This window comes from Phaethon aethereus (assembly GCF_964289735.1).
Source record: "Phaethon aethereus genome assembly, chromosome: 6".
Lineage (NCBI taxonomy): Eukaryota > Metazoa > Chordata > Aves > Phaethontiformes > Phaethontidae > Phaethon > Phaethon aethereus.
In genome coordinates this window covers 21,374,360-21,399,481 of record NC_138580.1, presented here as the reverse complement: position 1 = coordinate 21,399,481, position 25,122 = coordinate 21,374,360, and the positions used below count along the sequence as shown (strand labels likewise).

The following is a 25,122-nucleotide window of genomic DNA, read 5'->3' as shown; positions in this document are numbered from 1 at the left end:
GCTCCCTTTAATTTTTTTACAGTGAGAAATCTGCCACCTCGATTCTTTAGAAGTCATTCCTCTGATAGTGATAATTCTATACATTCCTAGTGAAATAAGTTTTTTGTAATTTTTCTGAGAAATTGAGAAAATTTGGCTTATAGACCCCATAAGCACCTTGACCCCTCTTCCCTATTTTAGCCACTATATTCCACTATTCAATACATACGTGTGATTAATAGGCTTGTGCTCACTCTGCCATTAATGATCTAGAGGATTTGAAGTTTATTACTTAATATATTTTAGTGACCTTTTTTTCCATTTCCCAGCTATGTTTTTCTTCCTTCTCCCTTTATTTTTCATCTAATTTCTTATTTTCCTTATTGACTTTTCCTTTATACAAACTTTAACCCTACATATAGTTGTTTCCCTTCCTGCACCTTTCCCAGTATTCTGTTCTTCTACCTACTTTTTACATTTTCTTTGTTTCCATCTCTGCAATTTTATACTGCTAATCTTCCAGTCTTCCTATTTTTTAATTTTCACATGCTTCATTTTCTCCTCTTGTTATTTCTACATTAATTTACAGTCTCCTCTTGTTTCCATTTTTTGCTCTATTTTCCTCATCTTTTTCAGCTTCTATCCATAATTTCTCATTTTGTTTGTCACATTTTTATTTGTTTTCATATGTTTTCCCCCAGCCATCTCTTGTATTCTTACTTCTCTGACATTCCATATCTCTAGCTTATTTCAATGAATAATAGCATTGACTCTTAAGTCTCCTGAAAGGCAGACTGAGCATTTCACAAAGACCAGCAATGCGTGGAGACTGCAAATATTTCTTTACATTCAGGCATGAGGGATATATACACCATTGTGTGCCCAAATATGCATTTCATCTGTATGTCTGATATCAGAAAATTATTCAGTCACATGAAAGATGCCAGATGCGTAATTTTAATAGGACTTCTTTTTCTTTTTTTTTGTCCCCGTCAGGTTTATTTTCTCAGTTGCCATATGTAAATAAAGATGTATATTAGAATACTTCCAGAAAAATAGGCAATTCTTATTATCTAGAATAACCTCCTGTACAAAAACTTACTTGGAGCCACTACTTTACTACCTCATACTACACAGAGTTGATTTTTATTTATTTAATAGGAATTCTGCTTCTACAGTGCTTGTTTTCTGATACTTTTGCTGAACTCAGTGGAAATTTCTGCATTAGGTATGATGGACTGTGCTATTTATAGTTACCAATATAATCCTGGTTGATTCCAGAGGAATGTGAGGTGATTTTAAGATAATTAGAGTTATGAGGAAAGAATGTATCTGATTGTTCTTAAGTATCATGCTTTTGCTTATTTGGAGTAAAAGACCATTATATTCCTAGAGTTGAGAAATTGTTGCAGTTTATATAACTAGCATAAGAACCACACAAGTGGTTCTTACAAAGGTCAAATCACCAACTAAACTGCTTATTTTATTTTTCCTTGCATAATTTTCAGTATTGTGTACTTGAACATTCCAACACAACAAAACCAAAAGCATTTAAAAATAAATGTTATATCTTTCTTACTTGGCGATTTTCACGTGTGTGTTTGAATTTTATTTTCTGCTTTCTTTTAGTATTTTCCTATGCAGAAGAATAAATGGTAATTAAAATGTGCAGGATGAAAAGATGGAGCAGTCAGTGCTTGTACCACCAGGACCAGACAGCTTCCAATACTTCACTAGAGAATCTCTTGCAGCTATTGAACAACGCATTGCTGCAGAAAAAGCTAAGAATTCTAAACAAGATCGTAAAGACAATGATGATGAAAATGGGCCAAAGCCAAACAGTGATTTGGAGGCAGGAAAAACACTTCCGTTTATATACGGTGACATACCTGCAGGAATGGTGTCTGAGCCCTTGGAAGACATGGACCCATATTACATCAATAAAAAGGTGAGTCTAATATCAATACTGTTCATATGCCAGTGTTTGGAATGCTTTATCATGTTCATTTCATTTTCATGGAGTGGATAATATAGCTTGTTACTTCAGTCTGTTTATTAGCAACCACATAGGAAAATGTCATTCTAATAATGTGGAAACAGTTGAGTGTTGCTAAAAGGACTAGGTATACAACAAGAGCAGAAAATGTTTGATGCCAGTGATACATATACATTCTACCTTCCAGAAAGTTAGTAAATAAATATTTAATATCTTCAAGTTATGAGGGTTGATTTAGCTAATGTATGTTCTTAGAACGCATTTACCCTCGTGTGCCCTTGGCACACTGGTCCTCCTGCTTTACTGCAAATTTCCTCTTTATGTAATATTTTTAACATTAAATTAATCAAATTGGCAATAAATGTAACATTGTGACAGATTGTATAATATGGTTGTGTAGTGGATGTAGCAGAGTATAAATAAATAGTATGAAAATCTAGGCTTCTAGTCACTGCTCTCTAAATCATGAGCAAAGTGCCCACTGTCCTCTATGGCACAGGACATAATCCATCATCCTTAACGGTTACCAACCCTTCATCCTTTTCTTTTCATTTACATCAAAATTTATTCCTTTGATATAATTGAATTGATATCAAAGGAACATTTACATCAAAGCTGAAACATAGTATGTTGTCTGTGATTATAAGCAATATATAATACCTGTACAAATGTGTGTATACATAATAGATGACATACTTTGCAAACTTTAGAAAAGTGAAGATATATTGAAACTGAGTACATGAACACACCACACTTTCTCTAAGTTTCTTGAAATTTAAAACTGACTGCATAAACCAATGCAATAGCACATTTTGTTCCCAGAAATCTGCTTTGATAGCAAATTCTTAGGAAAATTATGGAATCAATAGAGAAACACATGGATGAGCAGAAAATATCATAAAGAGAGTGTAAAACTAATTTAAAAGTTTCTGGTGGAACTGGCCTTGAACAGCTTTGGAATCCTTTCAGGATGATTCTGTTGCACAGTCCATATACAGAGCAGAAAATGTTCACGGTTTATAGTGATAGCTAGCTTGGGTGATATTTTAATTATTAGATACTGTGATTATGAAAACTCTATAAATATTAAGACAGGAGTTATTCTGATTTTCACAAAGTGTTGTGTTCTAAGTGTCTTAGCTTACTAAATTTCACGTGATTTATGAGCCCTATTTTGACAAGAGAGAAAATACTATGTGAGAGAACAATATTTTTATCTTTATTATTTGATGCCTCTGAAAGAGCCTTTATCTGCCATTCACAGTGTATGAAGCTTTGTCTTTAAATCACAGTTCTACTTTTACAAAGATAAAAGATGCATTTCTATAAAAGCAGGCCTTGTAGAATTCTGTACTAATTGTGTCTGTTTATGATACAAAATCAAATATAATTATGTCCCTACCTGCCCACACCTCATCCTGGACCTTTATAGTCAAATCAGTTTCTCTTGTGTGTCTTACAGTGGAAACAGATACATGCTAGGTATGACCTTCTAGAGCCCTTAGAAATGGAAGACTCTCTCAGTCCCTTCACAGATGGAGCTGAACACTTGCTACATCAGCCAGGTCTGATGATAGGTTTGCAAGAAATGTAGTGAAACCAGCAGAACATGTTCAACCAAGTTTCTGTACTATTTGAAAGTAAGAATCTTCTTATTTGAACACTAAATAACTTCTACAGGCAAGTCATAACACTGGGCTTCTCTTCTTTGTGCCAAAGTCCACACTCTCTATGCATGTGCTTTAATCTTCTACAGTACAGGACTAGAAACAGCCTTGTCAGTCAAAGACAAGACAAATATTTTCCATACATTACAATTCTCTCCATTTTTTCTTCCTTCAGTAGGAGGAAAATAGACTTTCCTAACAGAAATTCCAACATCTATTTCAATTTTACGTCAATAATTTGACTTTAAAGTATCTAATTCTTAGATTTTCTTATCTAGCTGTATGTAAGTTCTGGAAAGACTTTTATTTTGTTTCACTTGTCTTTTGAGAGTATTGGTAGCAGTTGATGCTCCTGCAAGCCACAGAAGAAGAAATAGTTTGAGAAAAGCCTAAAGCAGAAGTGAACATCTCCAGGAAGACATGAAGGACCCTTAATGCTCAATGCATTTACCTCTGTACCATTCAACATTTCAGCTTTCTCTGATAAAATTCCACCTTGTATAGCCAGGGAGTCAATCAACACACCCTCTCCAAGTGTAATGGTCTGACAACTGCTACACGATGGTTAGAGAGTTTATATTTCTGCCTGGGGAAGCATCTTTCTGAAATGATACAGACCTAATGAAAAACACTAGAATGAGGGAAAATACTTATCTGCAAGAAAGGGTTAGGAATATCTTTTTCATTCCAAATTTGAGTCATGAGTGAAATCATCCATCATTTGCCTCATATGCAAGTATTGCGTCCCACTTCCTGAGGGTTTTTTTCCTATTTTTGTAGCAAGATTTAACAAGTTCACTGCATTTTTGCATGTTGAATGTTGAAACATCATTTAGAGTGTTTTACATTTCATCTTTGGGACTTTTTTCCTAAGCAATAGGTTTGTGCATGCCATGATTTGGTACAGTTTAATACCGAATGAGACAGGAATAAATAAATGGGTTGAGCTGGTGTGAGAGCCTTAATCTGTGGATAAGATAGCCCTGAGATGAAAAGTTAAAAATGGGAAAACCTGTTAAGAGAAACAAAAAAACAGACAGGTGTGCTAGTTTTATGGCTTTGTAACTGTGCTTCTATGCAAAACCTACAACCAAAGAGAACATATTCATGCCCAATATTCATCTGAAGCTGAAAGGAAAAGGAAAATATTAACAACTTGTTTGACAACAGAACAGCCTATTACAGGAAATCAACACACCTGATAGTATTATTGATTTACACTGTATCCAAGATAGGCTGAATGCCAGCAACTGTACCCTTGGAACATAGTTATTTTATTATAATATAATACAATGCCTGTTCTTATATTCTGATGATTTTATCATAATGAAATGCTGCCAGCTGTGGTGGTCAATAATGCTGCTTTTTAGAACTGTGAAGTTTAGCATCCTAAATGGTTGCAGTGATCTTTTTTTTTAAGCTAAAATTGAGTAAAAATGAACTTGGACTTTACCTATTTTTTGTGTTCCACTTCCATGTAAGTGCAAATCTGTGTGTTCCCAGTATAATAGTGACTCCTATTCATGTTCAAGCTGCCATCACAAAGGATCAAGGAGGTTCACATCACTATCTATAGAGAAAGGATCAGCTGGTACCCCTTAAGATCATGACCTGGAAGCATACATCAAAATCTGGTCCACTTGATTTCATACTTTAAGGGCTGACTATTTTCTCTTGAAGCTAGGCTGCTACCTTAAAGGGTAGGGAAAGAATAGTTGGAACTAAATGGGTCTTACTTCACTTTCCTTCTGCTGTAATACAGATTGTTTGCTGCCACTCCATGCCCTGCCTCTTGCCACAAGGATGTTGAACCATGTCTATCAGAAAAGGTGCCTTTTTTTGTCCTGGCACTTGGTAATATCATTCCCTAATTTGATCAAACCTCTAGGTCCTGAGACTCCCAGACTTTTCTTGGGTTGAAGAAACAAAAAGATTGTGTAAAATTGCTTTACTTCATTACATCAGAAAAGGTGAATGCACTAGTGATTTTAGATATCCTTGATAGTTTTAAGTGGAAGAGATTTTAAGTGAAACATTCTAGCAAAGCAAAAAGTTAAGACCTTGCTAGAAAACAGAGTTTCAAAAGATAACCACAAACCCAAGAAATGCCATAAGTCTTCTGTTCTAGCTGGCCCTAGGGCTTTTCCCAAAAAGCTAAGGACCCAGCTCAACAATATGTCACCTCTTGCCTTTCAGAAGGTCCTCTGAGGATTTTAGGGGGTGTTTATTTAAGTGAAGGAAGTGGAAATGCAATGCAGTAACAGTCAGCCTGCTAAATGTAGCCTTCCAGAAACTATGTTTAAAGCTAACTGGGAGGAAGGAGAGGAAAAATCAGGTTTTGGGAACTCTTTCTCCCAAGATGTTCTTGGAGACCATATCTTTGTTCAGTGTGACCTCTTCTTCCCTCTTAGCTGCCTCTTTTCAAAATATTTGTCTTCCTTCTTTGCCCACATAAGAAGGCAGTTTCTGGGTTTATATCAAATATGTCAGAAGTCACAAAACTAGAATCCATGTTTACAGATGTAAAAGTGGCAAATCAGGCACTTCTCTTTAGGAATTTCTTTGAATTTGTATTCACACTTGAATATTTGAGTGTGAGCAGGTTTCCTGCCTTTATAAAATGATTAAAGGACTTTATAAAACCTAAGCCCTCAAAAGTACACATAATCCTTCATATACAAATATTAATTCTATAATTTGTTTAAAATTTACTTAGCTTTTCTCAGTTTATGTCTACTTTGTCCTGACAGCTTTGGGTACAATACTTTGTGTTCATCCACACTGCCTACACATTGGCTTGCATATGGGTTAAGACTGGTGTGAGATACAGCAGGCTTACCAGGAAGGGAAGCTTACACAGGGATTGTATAATAGGTATTATCTGTATTTTTTAATGAAAATTCTTATCAGAGAAAAGATTTAATTTTAGTTCTTGTTTAAGGCTAGAAGTCAGAGGACCAACAGAGTCATTCTGAAGGCTCCAGTCATGAAGATGCTTTGAGTGAAAAATTAAAACTGAGGTAGGGAGTTTACATCTTGTTGGTTCTGCTTATGCAGGGCAGCAGAAAGTAGAACAGCTAAAATAGCAGCAGCTTCCAACTGAAACTGGAGCTGTGCCAGCATGCTGTTATTTTCCATAAGGCAGGTTAGAAAAGAGATGTATGTTCAATATGCTTGTGTTCAAAGATTTTTTTAAAAATGTAGGTTGACTAAATGTAGGTGGTGTAGTCTTAGATACAAAATTAGTAGGGAGTGTGATTTTTGATGAATTTTGTCAACTACCTCATAGCTACAAAAGCTGAGAGGGCAAGCTGGAGGCTTCTGAGCTGTGAGTCCTGGGGGCCAGGGACAGATCTGGGAGGGGAAACTCACCTTCCCCCTTGGGGTGTGAAGCTTTAAAGCATTGTGCCAAAAAATCATTCATCTGCTTGTTGCTTCAGTATTTAAAATGAAAGCTTAATATGAGGTCAGGTCATTTGCAGTTATGCTTTGAAGGTCGTTGTTATCTATAATCCATAACTGGAAGTGTAATTTGGAAACATTAGATCAGGCTTTATCCTACTGTCCTTGGTTTCATATGCAGTTTCTCCATTTCTGTGCAGAAGTGGGCAAGTCAAATACATATCTTATACCATTCCTATACATCTTGAGTTTGTACTCAAGATAATATAAAGTCTCACTATTAATGTGTCTTAAGGGGTTTGGTCTGTATAGGAAGGCATGCTGTGTAGAGCTATGATGGATAGAGACAGCTCAGGGGAAAAGCCACCAAGTGATTTGGGACTGGAACAGCTTTTCCTCAGGGCTTAGTCCCAGCTTCACTACTGCCTTCAGTACTTGGTATCTGTCACAGACTCGTAGAAACCTTCAACTCCATCTCCACCTCCTGGATGCTCCTAGAGATTTGTATCTGTACTTCATGGTCCATAGATAATAAGCTTCCCAAATCTAAGCAGACTGAAGAATTGTCCTTCTTGAACCTCTTTGGCATATTTTCTCTGTCTGCCAGCCTTCCCGGAAATAGCCTCATAGTGCACTTGCTTACAGTCTTGAAGTGATGCTCGATGGCAAAGACACCAAAAGAGACCAACATTCCCTTTCCCACACTTCCACTGGCATTCTCGTTTCCAGCTCACTTCATCAGCAATGTAATGGAAAACAAGGAGGCTTTATCATAGCTTATTTATGAAATAAACAACTCTCCCAAAACAAAAAAAAAGCAAATTTGGACATTTTTCTTGAGCAGATTCTTCAATACCTTTAATTCAGTTTGAATTTAGGCTGTAATCCTTGCATCATCCCTTCCCCTGCATGCAGCTTTCTTCTGAGTTTTACTGAGCCTTCCTTCTGCAGTGTTTTTGATTGATCTTGCAGTTGAAGAGCACCTTAGTGCCAGAAAGAAACTTGACAGTCTATATTTCCTGTGCTGTAGTGTTAATGCTGTTCCAGCCATGATGGCCTACAGTGGAAGCAAATCAATGTTTGTAGGGTTTGCTCTTGTATCGTTTGTATTTGGCGCATGGATTTATTTGAGAAAAATAGACAAGCCTTCACCTTGTTTCAAACCTGCAAACCACAACCCTGCAGGGGAGTAATCTGGGATATATCTCCTCTAGTAAGGTGTATTGAGATGCCCACAGTCCTCAGAGATCTACCTAATCATGGCTATATGTGTTGCTGCTATTTCCCTCTCTCCTTAGCACAAAGACCAAGAAACAGCCTAGAATCAAACATGAACAAATGGGTAGTCTATTAAGTCAGTTTCTATAAGGATTTCTCTTACTAACACATTAACATCCACAGGTAAGTTTTCCCTGCTTATGGTATTTCAAACAGGAAGGGAGAGTTTCCTATGGGAAAACATAAATACAACTATAATTTTAGTTAATAATTTCTGCACAATTTTTTACAAGAAACACATCATGTAAATGTATCATATTACTCTACCAAGGATGTTCAATGAAGAAGTATTATAAAAACATCAATGAATTTAATGTTCCATATTTAAAATTATATTTTCATATGTCAGGTACATCAGGTAAGTATTGGAAATAAGTTTTATTTCAAAAGTGAGTCATGGTTTTTGTGTATTAGCTATTCAAAAAGCTACAATTTTGTTGATTGTCACTAGGAACAGTTTTTAAATGAGCTTCTACAGTGAATACACACTTATAAAATGTTTTTTCTTTCTCTTTTTCAGACCTTTATAGTATTGAATAAAGGGAAGGCAATCTTCCGATTCAGTGCCACCTCTGCCCTGTACATTTTAACTCCCTTCAATCCTCTTAGAAAAATAGCTATCAAAATTTTGGTACATTCATATCCTTTTTCAATAGTGGTTCAAAATATTACACAGTGAAATTAAGAAAACCCAAAACTCTTTCTATTTCATTGTAATTAAAGGTTTTTGTAGGCTGTTAATTTTATTTTTATTTTACAGTGGAAGACTTATAGTAACATTTTATAAATACTAGGAAATATGTATATATCATATAGATAGATTGTAGGTGTTCTGTTGAATTTGAATACTTCTCCTGTACAAATCTACAGATGGATTTAAGAATCTGTCTTAATTTTTCAGAAAAGATTTTTCTGATTAATTTTAACGTTGAATTTTTTTGCATCCCCGATTCTTTTTTTGTGCTATGAAGCCTATTAATAAAATAATTACATAATTTTAAAAAAAACCCACACAGTTTGTGCTCATAAATTCCAGAAGAGCTCTCAGTTTTGCAAGCAATTAGGCAGATAGGCAGCTGCTCAGGAGCAGTGGTCCTTTTACAGGTCCTTCTGAGGCCATCCTCAAGACCAGCTTTATAGTCCTTTGCAGCAGTGTGCCTGGAAGCCTGGTTCATGCATACTGAATCTCACATTCGATAACCTGCCTAGTTGCACCATAAGCCTCTGCCAAATTTAATACATTGCCAGAAAGCATAGGCAGCAGTCCTGCAGGTGGTTTGCAAAGCATCTGTATGTGCAGATGGTGGGCAGATTGGGGGACCATAACTGTTGGGATAGTGCATGTTAAAGTTTTAGACTGGTGTGTGGGATTGCTGCCTCATGTTCTAACAGGTAGATGGGAATTTCTAGCGGGTGAGGTTTTGGTGCACTTTTCTTTCAAGATCCCAGGACTGGGAAAAGTAGTCACCAGATGAAAACTTCAGTGTGACAGTATGACTTTTAACATTGAACGGTTAGTCAAAGACAGAAGCATTATTAGAGACCGCTGGTGGAATCTTCTAGGTCTTTGGAAAGAGGAAAAAACAAGGCTGATTGATTGCTGCTGACTCAGAAGACTTTTTCCTCTGAGGTCCCTGGAAGTTAAAGCAGTAAGAGAAGGGGGGGAGGTGCCTGGAGAGGAGCCAGGGAGTAGTTGGGAACGGTAGCTAAGGCACCTGACAGAGACCTACAGTCATGGTGGTGGAGGTGGTGACGGTGAGAAAATGCAGCCAAACACTGTCAGATTGAAGCCTCTAATGATTGCTCATCCGTTCAAGTTATAGACTCTGATTTACAATACCTTCCAACCCTGCATCTGTGCTAGTTGTGGGTTTTTTACTGGCGTACGGATTACTAAGTTTGGTTTTGGTTTGAAGTTCCTCCTAATTGTGTTCAAAGAGTATCCAGCTGGTCTTGGCAGTCAGAACAAAAACAAGTCTAATAAAAAATATGCAATTCCAATATTTTTCCTTCTATCTATTAACTGGTTGTGTGACCATGTAATTTAGCTCTATTATAGGAGGAGTTTTCCTTTCACTATATGGGCTGATTTCATTTCCAACCACTGAAGTATGGGATGGGCTATTCTTAGATACAGATGTAGTTTTGGTTTTCTTTGGGGTTTTTTAATCTTAAATATAAGAATAGATGCATAGGTTCTTTTTTTTTTTAATTCAATGAAGTACAAACACTGCAAAAATGAATGTGTTTAACTAAAACCCATGTAATATGTTCCATAATACAGTTTAGATTTCAGCTGCTTATACAAGGTGAGCCACCTATAAGAAAAAGGTTAGGGGTCAATGTTGCTCATTATTTTTAATGATATTCTTACTTTTATCAATAAGCTGTACTGGTCTCACATTTTGAGGTAGGTGTTTGGGATTTTGGCCTTTGTAACAGAACTGTACCTTTAACAATATGAAAGATGTGTGTGGAGCACATTGGTTGGAAAATTGTGAAATTGGCACATTGGTTGGAAAACCTTCATCTGTACGTCCTTCAAATTCTCTGAACCTCTGTATAGGGTGCTCTGATCACATGTGCCCAGACACATGGTCAGATGTTGCTCCCCCTGCAAAGAAACAGTGTGTGTGTCTCTTCCCAGTGGTCAGAGCTTTTCCCTGCAATTATTCTTCCTCACTGCTGGTACCTATTGTAGTACCAGATACAGGAACTGGTAACAGCATGAATTTATCCTTCTCATGCTCTGCTGACTCACCTCCTGCTACTCTGCCTTTTTTTTTTTTTTTCCTTTTGCCTGCCTGACTCGAGTTAAGGTAGAATGTGGAACTGAGGGGGCAACACAGAATGATGGGAGATGGCCAGACTTCAGCAATTAATAGGAAAGGATGAAAAGGTGAGAATAGGTGGGGGGTTGAGCAGACAGAAGAAGGGAAGTGGCAGCAGCTGGAGCTGCAGAATGCACAGAGTGTTAGAAAGGAACAGGAAGATGCTCTAGAGAAAATGTGGTACCTGCTAAGTACCCCTATGCCAGCCTTTGGAAGCTGAAGTTACAATGTCACTCAGTGTGGCCTGACTGCCAGCAGGTATCTGTGAAACCAGTTGGCAATGTTTGTTTTTTCCAGTCTTCATCTTCCACCAAGTCCACACAGGTGATAAGAGACTTTAGCTGCTCCAACAATTGATTAGCTTGAGGCTGTATAGTGCTGCTAACCTTACTACTTGCCTGTAGGGGAAGAGCATGATAAAGACAGTACATTTCCATGAAGAAGTCATCATATAGCAGACTTGTTTACCTATGTGTATAGTTGAATTATTACAGAACGTAAAATAGTAAATTAAAGTAATTATGAGGTTGTAAATCAAACACTCAAAATGTGAGAGGACGTTGTGGCTTAACCTGGCAGGCAGCTAAACACCACACAGCCATTTGCTCACTGCCCTCTCTGCCCCAGTGGGATGGGGGAAAGAATTGGGGGGGAAAAAAAAAGTAGAATTCATAGGTTGAGGTAAAGACAGTTTAACAGGACAGAAAAGGAAGGAAAAATAATAATAGTAGTAGTAATAATAATAATAATAAGATATACAAAATACGTGATGCACAATGCAATTGCTCACCACCCGCTGATCAATGTCCAGCCAGTTCCCAAGCAACGGCTCTCCCTGTCCAACTCCCCCAGTTTATATACTGAGCATGATGTCGTATGGTATGGAATATCCCTTTGGCTAGTTGGGGTCAGCTGTCCTGGCTGTGTCCCCTCCCAGCTTCCCATGCACCCCCAGCCTTCTTGTTGGCAGGCCAGCATGAGAAGCTGAATGGTTCTTGACTGCTTAGCAAGAACTTAACACGTCAGTATGTTATTAACATTATTTTCATCCCAAATCCAAAACACAGCACTATGCCAGCTATCAGGAAGAAAATTAACTCCATCCCAGCGGAAACCAGGACAGAGGAGAAAGAAGAGAGGCACAGACATTGAATGTGTCAGTTATGTTTGAGATCCCCATAAGGGAAAGCATGTCCAGAGTTTCAATTTCAAAGTATATTAACCCTTACTGAGCATCTGCTCCCTTTGGGAGTGAACAGCACTTTGACCATACAGCTTACAGATGTGGCCAGTTATACAGAACGAGCAATGTGCAAGGATCTACATGTGGCTTTTGTTATGAATCACACCTAGCTGTAAACACATAATACACTGCATAGAGATAAAACCTCAGTTCTACTAAGGGGACGTTTAACTTCTTTAACTGTTTTATGAGACTACTGAAGCTGCATCTCCAGGATTTTCATTTACCAAAATGGATTCTCTTTATTTAAAGGAATTTCACAATTACATTAAGTCAGACTCTTTTGAGCTGTCTGTGGACAAGCATTGTAAGGCATTCTAATTATTTATTGTAAGCCACTGAACAACAATTTTTACTGTACAGAGCTTGTATGACAACATGATCTTCAAAATGAGTTAAGTCACTTAATGAAAGCTATTACAATATTCACTGCTTGGTTAGGCATTTAGACAAAGGTCACCCACCTATCTATGGGAATTAGGCAGCTAAATCCTTCCCTGTGATTTGAATGTTTACTTGAAAAGATATGCTCAAGTTTGAATTTTTCAGCAGCTGTAAGCAACGGTCTTAATGTTAGCACCAATTTTCTTCAATGTTTGGGCTGAGATGTTACTTCTCCTATTCATCCTTCACCTAGAGTGAAGGGTTAGGGTTTTTGTCCATGGCAGAAAAGTATACTCCAGACAACAAAATGCTATCTACTTGATTTACAAAAAAACCCCAACCAAACAAACAAACAAGAAATTAAAACCCTGAGCTCTAACATACAAGTTTTAAATGGCTTTCTTCAGTTTAAGCTAGCTTCTTTGCCAGTTATGTTGCTGCAACTATTTTTAAGGAACACATCATTTAGAGAGATGGCTAGAGGAAAAATCAGAGTTAACCATTTGGCATAAAGGTGCAGCAGTTCTTATTTTTTGCTGCCATCATGTGGCCATTTTGAGTCAGGTATTGGTCTAGTTTGGTTACTTCAGTATTTCCAAATGTTTGAATAATCAAGTTTACTTTATTGCCACAAAAAGGGAAGGACTGCACTGGTTGTAGGGCCAGTGATCTTGTAAACCAAGAACATTCCATTGGATGATGCCCCATAGACTGTAATAAAGCCCCACTAGACTGTCTCACCTCTCTACCACAAGCCACTTTGAGCTGCTAGTGTGGGTTTCATAGTCCCAGAATACCTAATTGTTCCTTGATGGAACTCTAAATAAAAATTAACTTTCATTCTAATCTTCACCAGTTTTCCATGCTTTTCAAGCAGTTGACCACAAGCTACTATTGAAACATTTTCAAATGATAGTATTGGTAGAACAAGAGATGCTTCTTTTGCTGCTAATGTGTTTTGAGGGAGCCCAAAAATAATACTGGAAAATTATTCACCTTAATCTGTGAGCTCTCTGTGGATTTCTGTTTCACTGGCTGAAGCACATACTGCTAAGACAGTGATAGGGAAAAACGGAATACAGTCAATTCAGCAATTAAAAACAGTATTCTGTGTTTTGTTCCGTGTTTTTGACAGAGTGGCTGTGCTGGGTGCTGGGGTGGTGTGTTCTTTCTCTACAGCTCTGACTCATGGTAAACACGATAAACTTTTTTTACCTTGCATATGCCAGCTGTTGAGTTTAGTACCAAAACTGTAGAAGTGGAAGACTAATGCTTATTCAGTCATGTGGGGTACTTAAAGTAAAACAGTATTCTTCTGCAAGTTATTTCAGTTTTGGCTGTTACTCAGTTCATGTTACATCCCAGGCATGTGAGAGCCATCTCCTTCACCTTTCAGTACCAGCTGAAGACAAAACAAGAGAACATCAGTAAATCAAGACTAGTATTAAAGTTTAATGTGCTACACTGCCAGGTTAAGCAAAATATACGTGCAATGTTTACCAAAGTCTGAAAGATTTGTGTAAGTGGCAATATTTTACTGTACTTAAGATACATGGCTGATGTGATATTGTACGAATTACTATTGTGTTTTCCTTAACTATATCTACATTATTCAGCATGCTTATCATGTGCACTATTTTGACCAACTGTGTATTTATGACCATGAGTAACCCTCCGGACTGGACAAAGAATGTAGAGTAAGTTGCATATGTTACTTAAAGATATCTTTCACCATTCCTCTAGCAGTCAGCATGCCAGTATGCTGGCAAGAACTATCATGAGACACTGCTATTATTTCCTCTCAAAACTATATAGAAATGTTGAATAATTATTTATATCTCCTTCTAGTAGAATGATTGGGTAGAAAAAATGAAAGTTGTTCACAGATAGTATTCTACTGAGATTCCACTAGCTTTTTCTCATCTTCATGGTTTAGCATCTACCCAATATTTTTACTCCTCCTTTACACCTCTGCTTTAATAGCAGAACTATAGCCATTTATTTGTACATGTCAGTTAAGGACAGCATATAAACCAAAGTATTCCTAAAGTAAGAATTCAGGGCATGCTTGCATTCTTGCCTTTTTAGAGTTAATGATAGATGTTTTAGATGTTAGCGATTCAGACAGTATCCAGTAACTTCTGCTCACAACATTCTTGGTTAACAGCAACAGATCTAATGTTGCATACTTTTAAACTGAGTGTCACCAATAAAATTGTAACAGATGTCATTTATTTGATAGATTTATTTATTTTGATTTATGTACAAGATCAGGACTGCTGCACTTCAACAGCATGTTACAACGAATGCATGTAAATACATAAGTACATGTGATGAATATAATGCATTTTAGAAGAAATTGCTTATTTACTGCATTTCTTTTCCAGTTTTGAAAGAAAAAAGTCTTTCACTTGATCATAAGGTTTCTATCAGGATACCAATATAAAATGTTGCTACTTATTTTGATTACATTTTCCTATATTTTCCAGGTATACATTCACCGGAATTTACACATTTGAGTCACTCATAAAAATCATTGCAAGGGGCTTTTGCTTAGAAGATTTTACTTTTCTTCGAGATCCGTGGAACTGGCTTGATTTCACTGTCATTACCTTTGCGTAAGTTTTTGTTTTTTGTTTTTTCTTTGAAAGTAAAGGGCAAAAAGGGCATGAAATTAGTATCGATACATACCAATTTAATTACATGGAAATTCTTGTATGGATTTACTTTTGTCTAAAACAATTTTCACATTCTAATATGCATATTCTGATGTAAACATAAATACTGCAGAAGCCATTAGTACAGCTAGTATTAGAGAGGCTAATTTCATGTCCTGCATTTTTTCCTCTGAGCAGAAAAGGAGCATCCCTTTGACTTCATTCTCCAAATTTACCAATCTAGTCTAGATTATTTTAGGCTTTCAAAGTTAAATCACTGCGATTCACTTCAGAGATATTTAATTTAACTGAAGGCTCTGAAAGCATATTAATGCAAGGCAAACTGCAGTGAAAGGTAAACCTCTGACTGTTGCTATTTAACTTTTTGCTAAAAACGCCAAAGTGGTCTTGATGAAAGACCCAAGTAAGTAGCATAAACTTTGCCTAAATTCTGAATAACTGTGATTTAATCCTACAGGTATGTAACAGAATTTGTAAACCTAGGCAATGTTTCAGCTCTTCGAACTTTCAGAGTATTGAGAGCTTTGAAAACTATTTCTGTAATCCCAGGTAAGAAGTAACTGGTGTAAGGTGTTAGGCCCCTTGTACCTCCCAACTGTTCCTTTTTATCCTGTCATTGTGTTTGTGTGTGAACTCCCCTATTACAGATATGTGACAGAGTTTGTGGACCTGGGCAATGTCTCAGCGTTGAGAACATTCAGAGTTCTCCGAGCTTTGAAAACAATATCAGTCATTCCAGGTGAGAGCTAGGTTAAACACTGAGGCTGACTTTAATTCACAGAAATGGAGTTAATCTTTTTTAAACATAAGTCTTATTTCTTTCCACAAAAAAGCAGGAATCGGAAGATATTAGAATTCACTGAAATCTCTGATTCATTGCTTTTTAACATGAGCTCTTTCCTTTTGAAATCAGCCTTTGAGTTTAACATCGTTGCATGAGACATTGCAGTACACAGCGTGTGGTTTGCATCGTATGATGTCAAGCTTTCTTCTCCACATTCAACGAGTATCAGTAACCCTGAAGTTTTCTTACCCATGTGTATCTTACCTACATGATGTTGTGTGGTATTTGTTGTGAATATTTGAGTCTAAAAAATGGAACTGTTCAAAATGTTGACTTAGTAAGAAGATGAGGGAGTAAGATAATAAAGAATAGCATGGGCATTGCATGGGGGATTTATTATCTTAAAATTCTACAATTTTCCAAACCATCTCCAGTTTTATAGCATTAATTTTTTATTTATTGTTGAACAGGCTTTTTACTATTATCTTCTAAATCTAGTATGTTATAAAACTGATAGTAGCAAAGGTTTGGGGCAAGAGGTATTGACAAATAAAAAAGAAAGAAGACTTTTATGTGAGATTCATGTACAGCATGAATAAAAATATTCACTTGTTTTAGCATTAAAACAAGTGTTTTGAAATATATGCAACTCATCCCATTCACAGTTTCAAATGAACATAAATTTCAGCTATTTATTCATTTTCACAAGTGAAAAAGCTCTTCACAAAAATGTTATTTCACAGACATTACAATCATTTATTTGGGCTTCTGCATGAAATCTGTAACTTTACTGGGAGACACTGTCATTTTTATGCTTTAAAAATGTTTTGAACATCAGAATAAAAATTCCTTTACATTTTCAGGCTTGAAGACTATTGTGGGAGCCCTAATTCAGTCTGTGAAGAAGCTCTCGGATGTTATGATCCTGACTGTGTTTTGTCTGAGTGTATTTGCACTAATAGGGCTGCAGCTGTTCATGGGCAACTTGAGGAATAAATGCCTGCAGTGGCCTCCAGAAAATTTTACTCTGGAAGCAAACATTACTTCCCAGCTAAACACCACCATAGGTGAAAATGGTACATTGGTTAATTCAACAGTGACTCCATTTGACTGGAAGGGATACATTGAAGATGAAAGTAAGTATTGTCAAGATAATTCTTGTTGAAGTGGTTTGTGGCTGACCCAGTTCTTAGAAATAAGGAGGGGAAGGGATGATACATTTAGGTAAGATGAAGAGGAAGTGTTTTCTCTTTCTCTCATAGATCTGCTTCAAAGGCCAGCATGGAAAAGGGAGCATGGAACATGGTCTCTCTATTTGATGCAGCTCTTTTTCTGAGCTCCCTCTGCCAAATCCACTTCTTCCTTGAGACAGAAAGAGACCCAAAGGAGTTCTTAAAATTACTTAATAGTCTTAAACTTTTTCCATTGCCATATCCAAAGCAAGATCAGCAACAGACTGCTGTGTCATTTCCAACAGATGTCAGAGAATTCTGACATTCAGTGAGGACTCTAGTGATGGAGTCCTCAGTATTCACCATCTATCCATTCTTGTGCTTCACTATCATTATTTGAAAGGTTTTTTTTGAGGTCTAACAAATCTTCCTGCTGCAATGTAAGCTCATTGGTCTTATCAACTTCACCACAGGCATCAAAACCAAATTATTTTCTATCATTAATCACTGTCTCTGAGGTATTTAGAGATTATTCTTATGTTGCCATGCCTTGTTCTCTCCTCTTTCAGTTGTCTTGTATGCTAAGCAATCCAGATCATTAATCTTTTTCTCCTACAATTTATTTTCTAGATCTTGATCTCTCATCTGGATCTTTTCTTGTTTGTAAACATTCTTCCCAATGTGCATTCAAAATACATCTAGGCATTTCTCCTCCACATGAGGCATACTAAGCAGAGAATAAGGATTATGTGGTAGCCCAGTAACTTATACTTCTGTTTTATATATCCTAGGCTAGGTCTTGCTGTTGTTTACAATTGTAAAATCATTAAATCCTGTTTAGCTTGTGGTCTGTATGCCTCCTGAGTCTTTCAGAGAAATGTACCTCATTGAGTTCCCACTTTGTATTTGCATGGTTCATTATTCTAGCCTGAACAGCACCCTATTTTTTCAGACCATTTCTCCAACTGTCCTGGATCTTTAAAATTGTAATTGTTTCCTCAAACTCACCACCATCCTTATCAGATCAGTATCATTTGCAAATTTGATAAGTGTTCTTCCATCATCTAGATTAGTTAAAACCTTGAATAGCAGCAATCTCAGACAAACCTCTTCAGAAATTGTTTTGATGCATCTTTCCATGTTGATAGTTTCCCAAAGTATGATTTTCCAACAAGTTTTGCTGTTACAGAGGAGTCTGGCAAACTGAGAATAGATAAAGAAATGCATTTCAGTACAGTTAAGTGTGAGGTTGCAAACCTAAGCTCCCTATCCTAAAAATCAATGCTGCACAATTCATGTTGAGACAGGTTCACATGCATAAAAACTGTAGCTGATGGAACACATCATCTCTAACAGTGAAAGTTACTTTTTGAGAAAAATAAAGGGCAGAGAGAGAAAGGAAAGGGAAAACTGACCACAGTAGCCAGCTGTGAAGAGAAGTGGTTGGGTCCCCAGGTGAGGTCTTCTCCCCTGGGTATCCTTTCCAGTGCAGCAGTGATCACTCCATAATACTTTTCTCATAGCGACTGTGTATTTTTCATTAGCATCTCCTCAAACTCCCTACAGGTTATTCCTGCTTACAGTGCTATTAGCACTAATTGGAATGCACTTTGATTAGGGAGGGTGCTACATGACTGGTTGATTTTTAAGTTCATACATGCATGTTATTAGGTCACCTAATATAAACCAAAAGCTACAAGCAAGAAGTAGGAAAAAGGGGGAAAAAGAGGGATGAATCTCACACGAGAGACAATTGCTTCCCATGAGTACCTGCTGCAACAATAATGTGTTTGCAGGTGTAATGTCATGAGAATAAAAGCAACATGAAAAACAGCATGAGAACAAAGGAAAAATAGTGCCACAGAGGCTCTGGAAAATACTGCCACAGCAGCTTACGTGAAAGATTGCAGAGTTGCAACTGAGGGGCAGGATGTAGAAATGCAGTTGGAAAGCCCTTAGCAATAGAGAGGCTAAGGCACCTAAGGCACTGTGGAGCAGCCAGGAGACTGACAAATTAAGGCTAAAATTCTGCAGCCAAAAAGCTAAATAGTATCCTGTTCACATAAATAAATTATTGACCAGGAAGGCAGAATTACCCCTGTATTTAGCACTACTGCATTTGCTACTGGAATACTATATCCAGTTCAATTTAGATAGAATGTTGAAAATTTGCAGGATGTTCAGAAAAGAGCAGAATGATTAAAGGCTTGGAAAACATGCTTTATACCAAGATAGACCAGGGGCTCAACCTACTTAGCATATCAAAGAGAAGGTTTAGGGGGTGATTTGATCACAGTTGAGAAAAACCTCACGGGGAACAGAAATTTCATCATAGACATATCTTTGATCTAGCAGGCAAAGATATAACAGGTTCAATAGCTGCAAGTCAAAGACAGACAAATTTCTAATAGAAGACAACTTCTAACTGATCACACAGCTGATCAATGACTATGATGGATTTCCATCTTAATTCCTTAAATCAAGATGCATTTTTTTTGTGAAATTTAACTTTACTTGGATATGTGAATTCATGGAGATCCCATGCCACGGCATATAACAAAGCCTAAGCTCAGTCTCCTAATGAAGACCTAGACCTCAAGGTCAAACTTTCCTCACTTTTTAACAAAGAATCTATAAACTCAAGCTCTGATATAATTTGATTTACAGAAGACCGGAAGACCCCAGAAAAGCAAAGCTGAATTGAGTTAGTTACAGAAAGTACTTTATTGAATGGCTACTTGAACCTTTACACAGGATTTCATATGTATTATGAAATTTATAATAAATTGTGAGTCTTATTATGAAGTTAATAAGCTTGTCCTTGCTTACCAGCAGTTTCAAAGAGAAAATTTATTTTCTCACAGCTTCCTGCTCTCTTTTTGCAGGTAGGCAGGCAGAATACAGAAATGGTTCTTAAACCAGCTGCATCACAGGGCAATAAGAAGGGACTTACCTGGAGCTCAGAGCAGTGCAATGGCACTGTCTTTTGTAGGAATTATAAAAGTTTTTATGCCGGTAGTTGTGTATACTATGCAAAAAAGGCACATAAGCCCTAATTTTCTCACTGAGCTCATTTTTGGAAATACCGTTTAAAGAAAGTTTATGTAAGCACTCCTGGCATTAGTGAATCAGGCACTCTTTTCTTTCTTTTTTCTTTCTCCAAGATAGCAAAACTGATAAACTTAATGCTAGATAAGTTTAAGTTTATCTTGGCAAGCTTGGCATAAGCAGTTATTGCTGGGAAATAACACCTAACAATTTATTTTGTGAAATAACAATTATTCTCAGTCATTACCCTAGGTTTACCCAAACAACTGTAAATTTCCTTGAAGTGCTCACTTACCAGGGATTTTTTCCCATTTCTCAATCAAATAAAGGGAAGCCAACATATATCTTTGATGTAGTGAGGGACTTTTAACATTACTTTGGTAACATACAATCCAGAGTGTTGCATCTAGTTATGGGGACATGCTTATAATGCTCAGCTTGTGTTGGTATAAAAATTTTCCTATTGTGATAATATTTTGAGCATGTGCCACAGTTGTATCAGTGCAGTCAGAGAAAGACTGGGTGGCTATTATTTCCTGTGGAGCTGGCAAGTACCGCATGCTTACAGACCACATCTTGTCTGAACCACAGAACTTGAACACAGACCCTGTCTTAACATTTCAGCTCAACTGATGCAGTACTGATCACAACTGACTGCTCCATGTAAACTATATAAAGACAGGTTTCCATTCTTCCCAGCCAGCTGCTATATTACAGCATGTTTTAATCATGATTAGCTGACATAATGCAGAATAAGATTTGCCTCACAGGTGTCAGCTGTGGTCAGCATCATGTCAGGTAACTTTACTATTTACAGCTGTGTTTCAGCACAGTGCAGTTCTGCAATGCATACCAGCCCAGAATGACAGCAGCTGCACATAGGGTTGTGCACTTTGCAGAGTACAGAAGATTGTAAGCTGTAAGATGTAGCTGTATCATTAGATACTGAAATTGAGTCCTTCACAGAGTGTCAGAACAAGGTCTACATACAGCTTAAAACCTAACTTTTCCAAATAGTGAATTTCGCTCACAGGATGGAGAGATGCAGCTGGCCAGGGTACCGTGTCCCTCTTGTCAATGTCCTGAGCTGTGACACCTTGTGACACTTTCTTGGACTCAGAATTCCTTAGCTTCTGTAGTAACCCTGGCTTGGGCAGCACAGCCAACACAGCCGCAGTCAAGTTTAAACTCAGCCATGCTGGTAGCATTTCAAATGAGATCATTCTCAGGGAATCTCAGTCCATTTCAATGGAAGAGAAATCCAATGGGGGATTTAAATCTTCTCAGGAAGCAAAAAAGGTACAACCTTAACTCCAGAGCTGCTGTGCTTCAGAAGTATTGGAAGCTGGGGAGGTGCTTAGGGGCGTATCAGCATGTCCCTGCCCTGTTCTTACAGACATCCTGAGGCAACACTTTTGGTCTCTGTCAGAAATGGGATACTGGGCTACATGGTCTGACCCTGTGTAAAATATGTCCTTAAGTCTGTGACCAAACGGGAGATTCTTACTACAGGAGGAAGATCCTCCTGTGATAATTCTTCCAAAATCGAGAGCTTAGCAACTGTAGGTGTCTGCTTTGAGGGGAAAAAGTAAAACCCTTAGGGATATGGTTAAAGTGAATCTTAGGAAGCACAACGTTTTGCACATCATCTCTTTATTCTTCTAAGAATAGACAGCTCAATGTCTTTGTTGTTTAAGCCATCTAAAATGTCATTTAAGTACAGGATTACTATACAGATTATGGAGTGGCTGGCTACAGGGTGATTTGGTTGAATTTACCCAATTTCTCTTTCCTAAGGTAATCAATAATTTCATCATATACTCCTAAAATCCTACCTACACAAGTTGGTGACTGTTGCAGTAATTCTTTCCAAGTTAAATTTAGATGTATACCAGGGCCTTCTTATCAATCAACAGGCTAATTGCAGTGTACGTGCATCCATAACAAGTTAAAGCCAGTGGCAGCTGGGTGTTTTTTTCAGCACTCGCATATTAGATAACTGTCATAAGTGTTTTTAAGTGACAAACGGGAACCCTTGCCAATACTGATCAGAAATTTGGAAATAAATTATCAGTATATTTTCTCAGATAGAATTTAATTATTATAATACATAACTGCACAATATAATTTCACAAACTGTGATTTAGTTCAGTGATCAGACTGAAGGGAGAATTGTACATTTCATCTACATCCAGCAGCATTTGATAGGATTTTTAGTACATTTTGTCATTTTTACAGTAAGTGCTGTGAGTGATAGCACTTACTGCAATTAATATTGTCATTTACTCTAAAATGATGGACCTTCTGAAAAAATAATATTGCTTGTTTAAAATTGCATCTGAAATCACCTTAACACTTTTAGAGCAGGACTATTTATTTTATAGACCTATAAGAAAATTGCATATTCAGAATTCTATAATTTTTAAAAAATTCTTTTCTAAACAGGTCATTTTTATTTTCTGGAAGGGCAAAACGATGCTCTGCTTTGTGGAAATAGTTCTGATGCTGGGTAAGACCAAACTTCATCATGTTATTGCACTGTGTACAGATTAGATCCATGTTTTTAGATGTGCAGTTGGAGGGGGGCTATATTTTGAATGACCACTTTCTTTCACATAAGAAATACTAGGATTTTACACTGGACTGAGGATTTGGGTTCCTGGTCAGAGCTCAGCAGATTGGTTACATGAGCTTAGTCTTTGCATGAGTGAGTCAGTAATTTGGTATCAGTGTAGCTCCTGCCTGGATGAGAAGTAACAGACATAACAGCTGGAAAACGCATGTTATTTTGCAGTTCCAGCTGTAATATGAGTACTAACAGACTCAGACATTACAAAACACTGACATTGACATTAATGTTACAACATTAATAATTAAAGAAATTATTTGGGATATTATGTTTTAGAAACTTAGATTAAATTTTTGACACTAATTTTTATGTGCCTTTCCTGCTTAATTTTTCTAGAGTCCTTTAAAATAATTTTCTATTAAAAATCATGACTGTTATTATTTCCAGTCTTATTAACTAATGAAAAAAAACATTTTTTAATCCTAATCTTATCCTGGACATTCCAGGTGATAATCTCAAAATAACCATATTTTGAGGTAACAGGTAACACCCAGTTTGTCTTTGCAGGCAGTGCCCAGAAGGATACACATGTGTGAAAGCTGGTAGAAACCCCAATTATGGCTACACAAGCTTTGACACATTCAGCTGGGCTTTCCTGTCACTGTTTCGCTTGATGACTCAAGACTTCTGGGAAAACCTCTATCAATTGGTGAGAATTTTTTAATGCAAAATAGACAAAATATGTTTGTACCAATAATGCAAGAGGCCTAAAATCAATTTTCTTATGTTATCTTAATTTTAACAATGTGAAAAACAGAACTTTTATTAACCTATTCTTGCTTATAAATGTATTCTTATTTCCAGACACTGCGTGCTGCTGGGAAAACATACATGATATTTTTTGTTCTGGTGATTTTCCTGGGTTCTTTCTACCTGATCAACTTGATCCTGGCTGTGGTTGCCATGGCCTATGAAGAACAGAATCAAGCAACAATGGAAGAAGCAGAACAGAAAGAAGCAGAATTTCAACAGATGCTGGAACAACTGAAGAAGCAACAAGAAGCAGCTCAGGTATAATTCATGGTGTAGTAATGCAGAAGTGTATGGAAGTAATTTTACTAGAGATGTTCACCCTCTCCTTTCGGAATTTGGAGTTATAAAACACCCTGTTGGGCTTTCAACAACAGAGATAGCTCAGAGATTTTCTATTCTGCACTAAAGACATTGTACTGTGAACGATCCAGCCATAATCAAGAAAGAATATTCAAAACTAGGTATACATTATTCATTATGGGTTTTTTTGTATAGTGTCATTAATACAATCTGTTAGACTTCTCTATCTAAAAACTACTCATGAAAGATGGAAGAAGGCTATGACCAACACATATCTTGAGTCAGCTGAGTAATAAAAATTAGAAAAAAACTAGGGAGAGGATATCCTATGGAAAGTGTTAAGATCCATGGCGTTTGGACTAGAAATTCTGTATAAGTAAATTTAAAAAAAACCCCAGTGTGGTGGTTTGCTCAGTGACACAAATTCATTCTGCAACATGGCAGGCAGCAGCGGTGGCAGCAGCAGCAGTAACAGCATCCGTGGAGTCCAGGGAGCCCAGCGCTGGGGGAGAAGCAGGAGGGGTCTCAGAAAGTTCCTCAGAGGCATCAAAATTGAGCTCAAAGAGTGCAAAAGAGAGGAGAAATAGAAGGAAAAAAAGAAAACAGAAAGAACAGTCTGGAGGAGAAGAAAAAGATGAAGATGAATTTCACAAGTCTGAATCAGAAGAAAGCATCAGAAGGAAAGGTTTCCGATTATCTATTGAAGGCAACAGACTGACATATGAAAAGAAGTATTCTTCTCCACATCAGGTATTGCATTGAATTATTTTTATTTTTAGTAGAATTTTATTTTTAGTAGAAGCATATATTTAAAGCTGTATCATAGGCTGTTACAAAACTATGTTAGTCTTCCTGGTACTCTAACAGGACCTTACTGTCTAAAGAATGGAACCACTGAGATTTTCATTAAACTTTCTTATTGTTGCTAGTGCTTCAGAGAAAGTGCTGTAGCTGCTAGATTGTCTTGTAAAAAAACAC

At 37.1% G+C, this 25,122-nt stretch overlaps 1 protein-coding gene across 1 annotated transcript in view; it reads left to right on the top strand.

The window, feature by feature from the left end:
- Positions 1-1,660: 1,660 nt before the first annotated feature.
- The window catches only part of LOC309406182 (sodium channel protein type 1 subunit alpha), a gene marked incomplete at both ends in the record, with an annotated part of 67,922 nt that continues 44,460 nt past the window's right edge, over positions 1,661-25,122 (top strand). Inside the window, 10 exons of the mRNA XM_082001265.1 lie at positions 1,661-1,927; positions 8,843-8,997; positions 14,397-14,477; positions 15,270-15,398; positions 15,916-16,007; positions 17,106-17,378; positions 22,908-22,971; positions 23,599-23,740; positions 23,896-24,102; positions 24,589-24,894. Coding sequence (XP_081857391.1) covers positions 1,661-1,927; positions 8,843-8,997; positions 14,397-14,477; positions 15,270-15,398; positions 15,916-16,007; positions 17,106-17,378; positions 22,908-22,971; positions 23,599-23,740; positions 23,896-24,102; positions 24,589-24,894 — 1,716 coding nt within the window. The remainder of the gene's footprint in view (positions 1,928-8,842; positions 8,998-14,396; positions 14,478-15,269; positions 15,399-15,915; positions 16,008-17,105; positions 17,379-22,907; positions 22,972-23,598; positions 23,741-23,895; positions 24,103-24,588; positions 24,895-25,122) is intronic.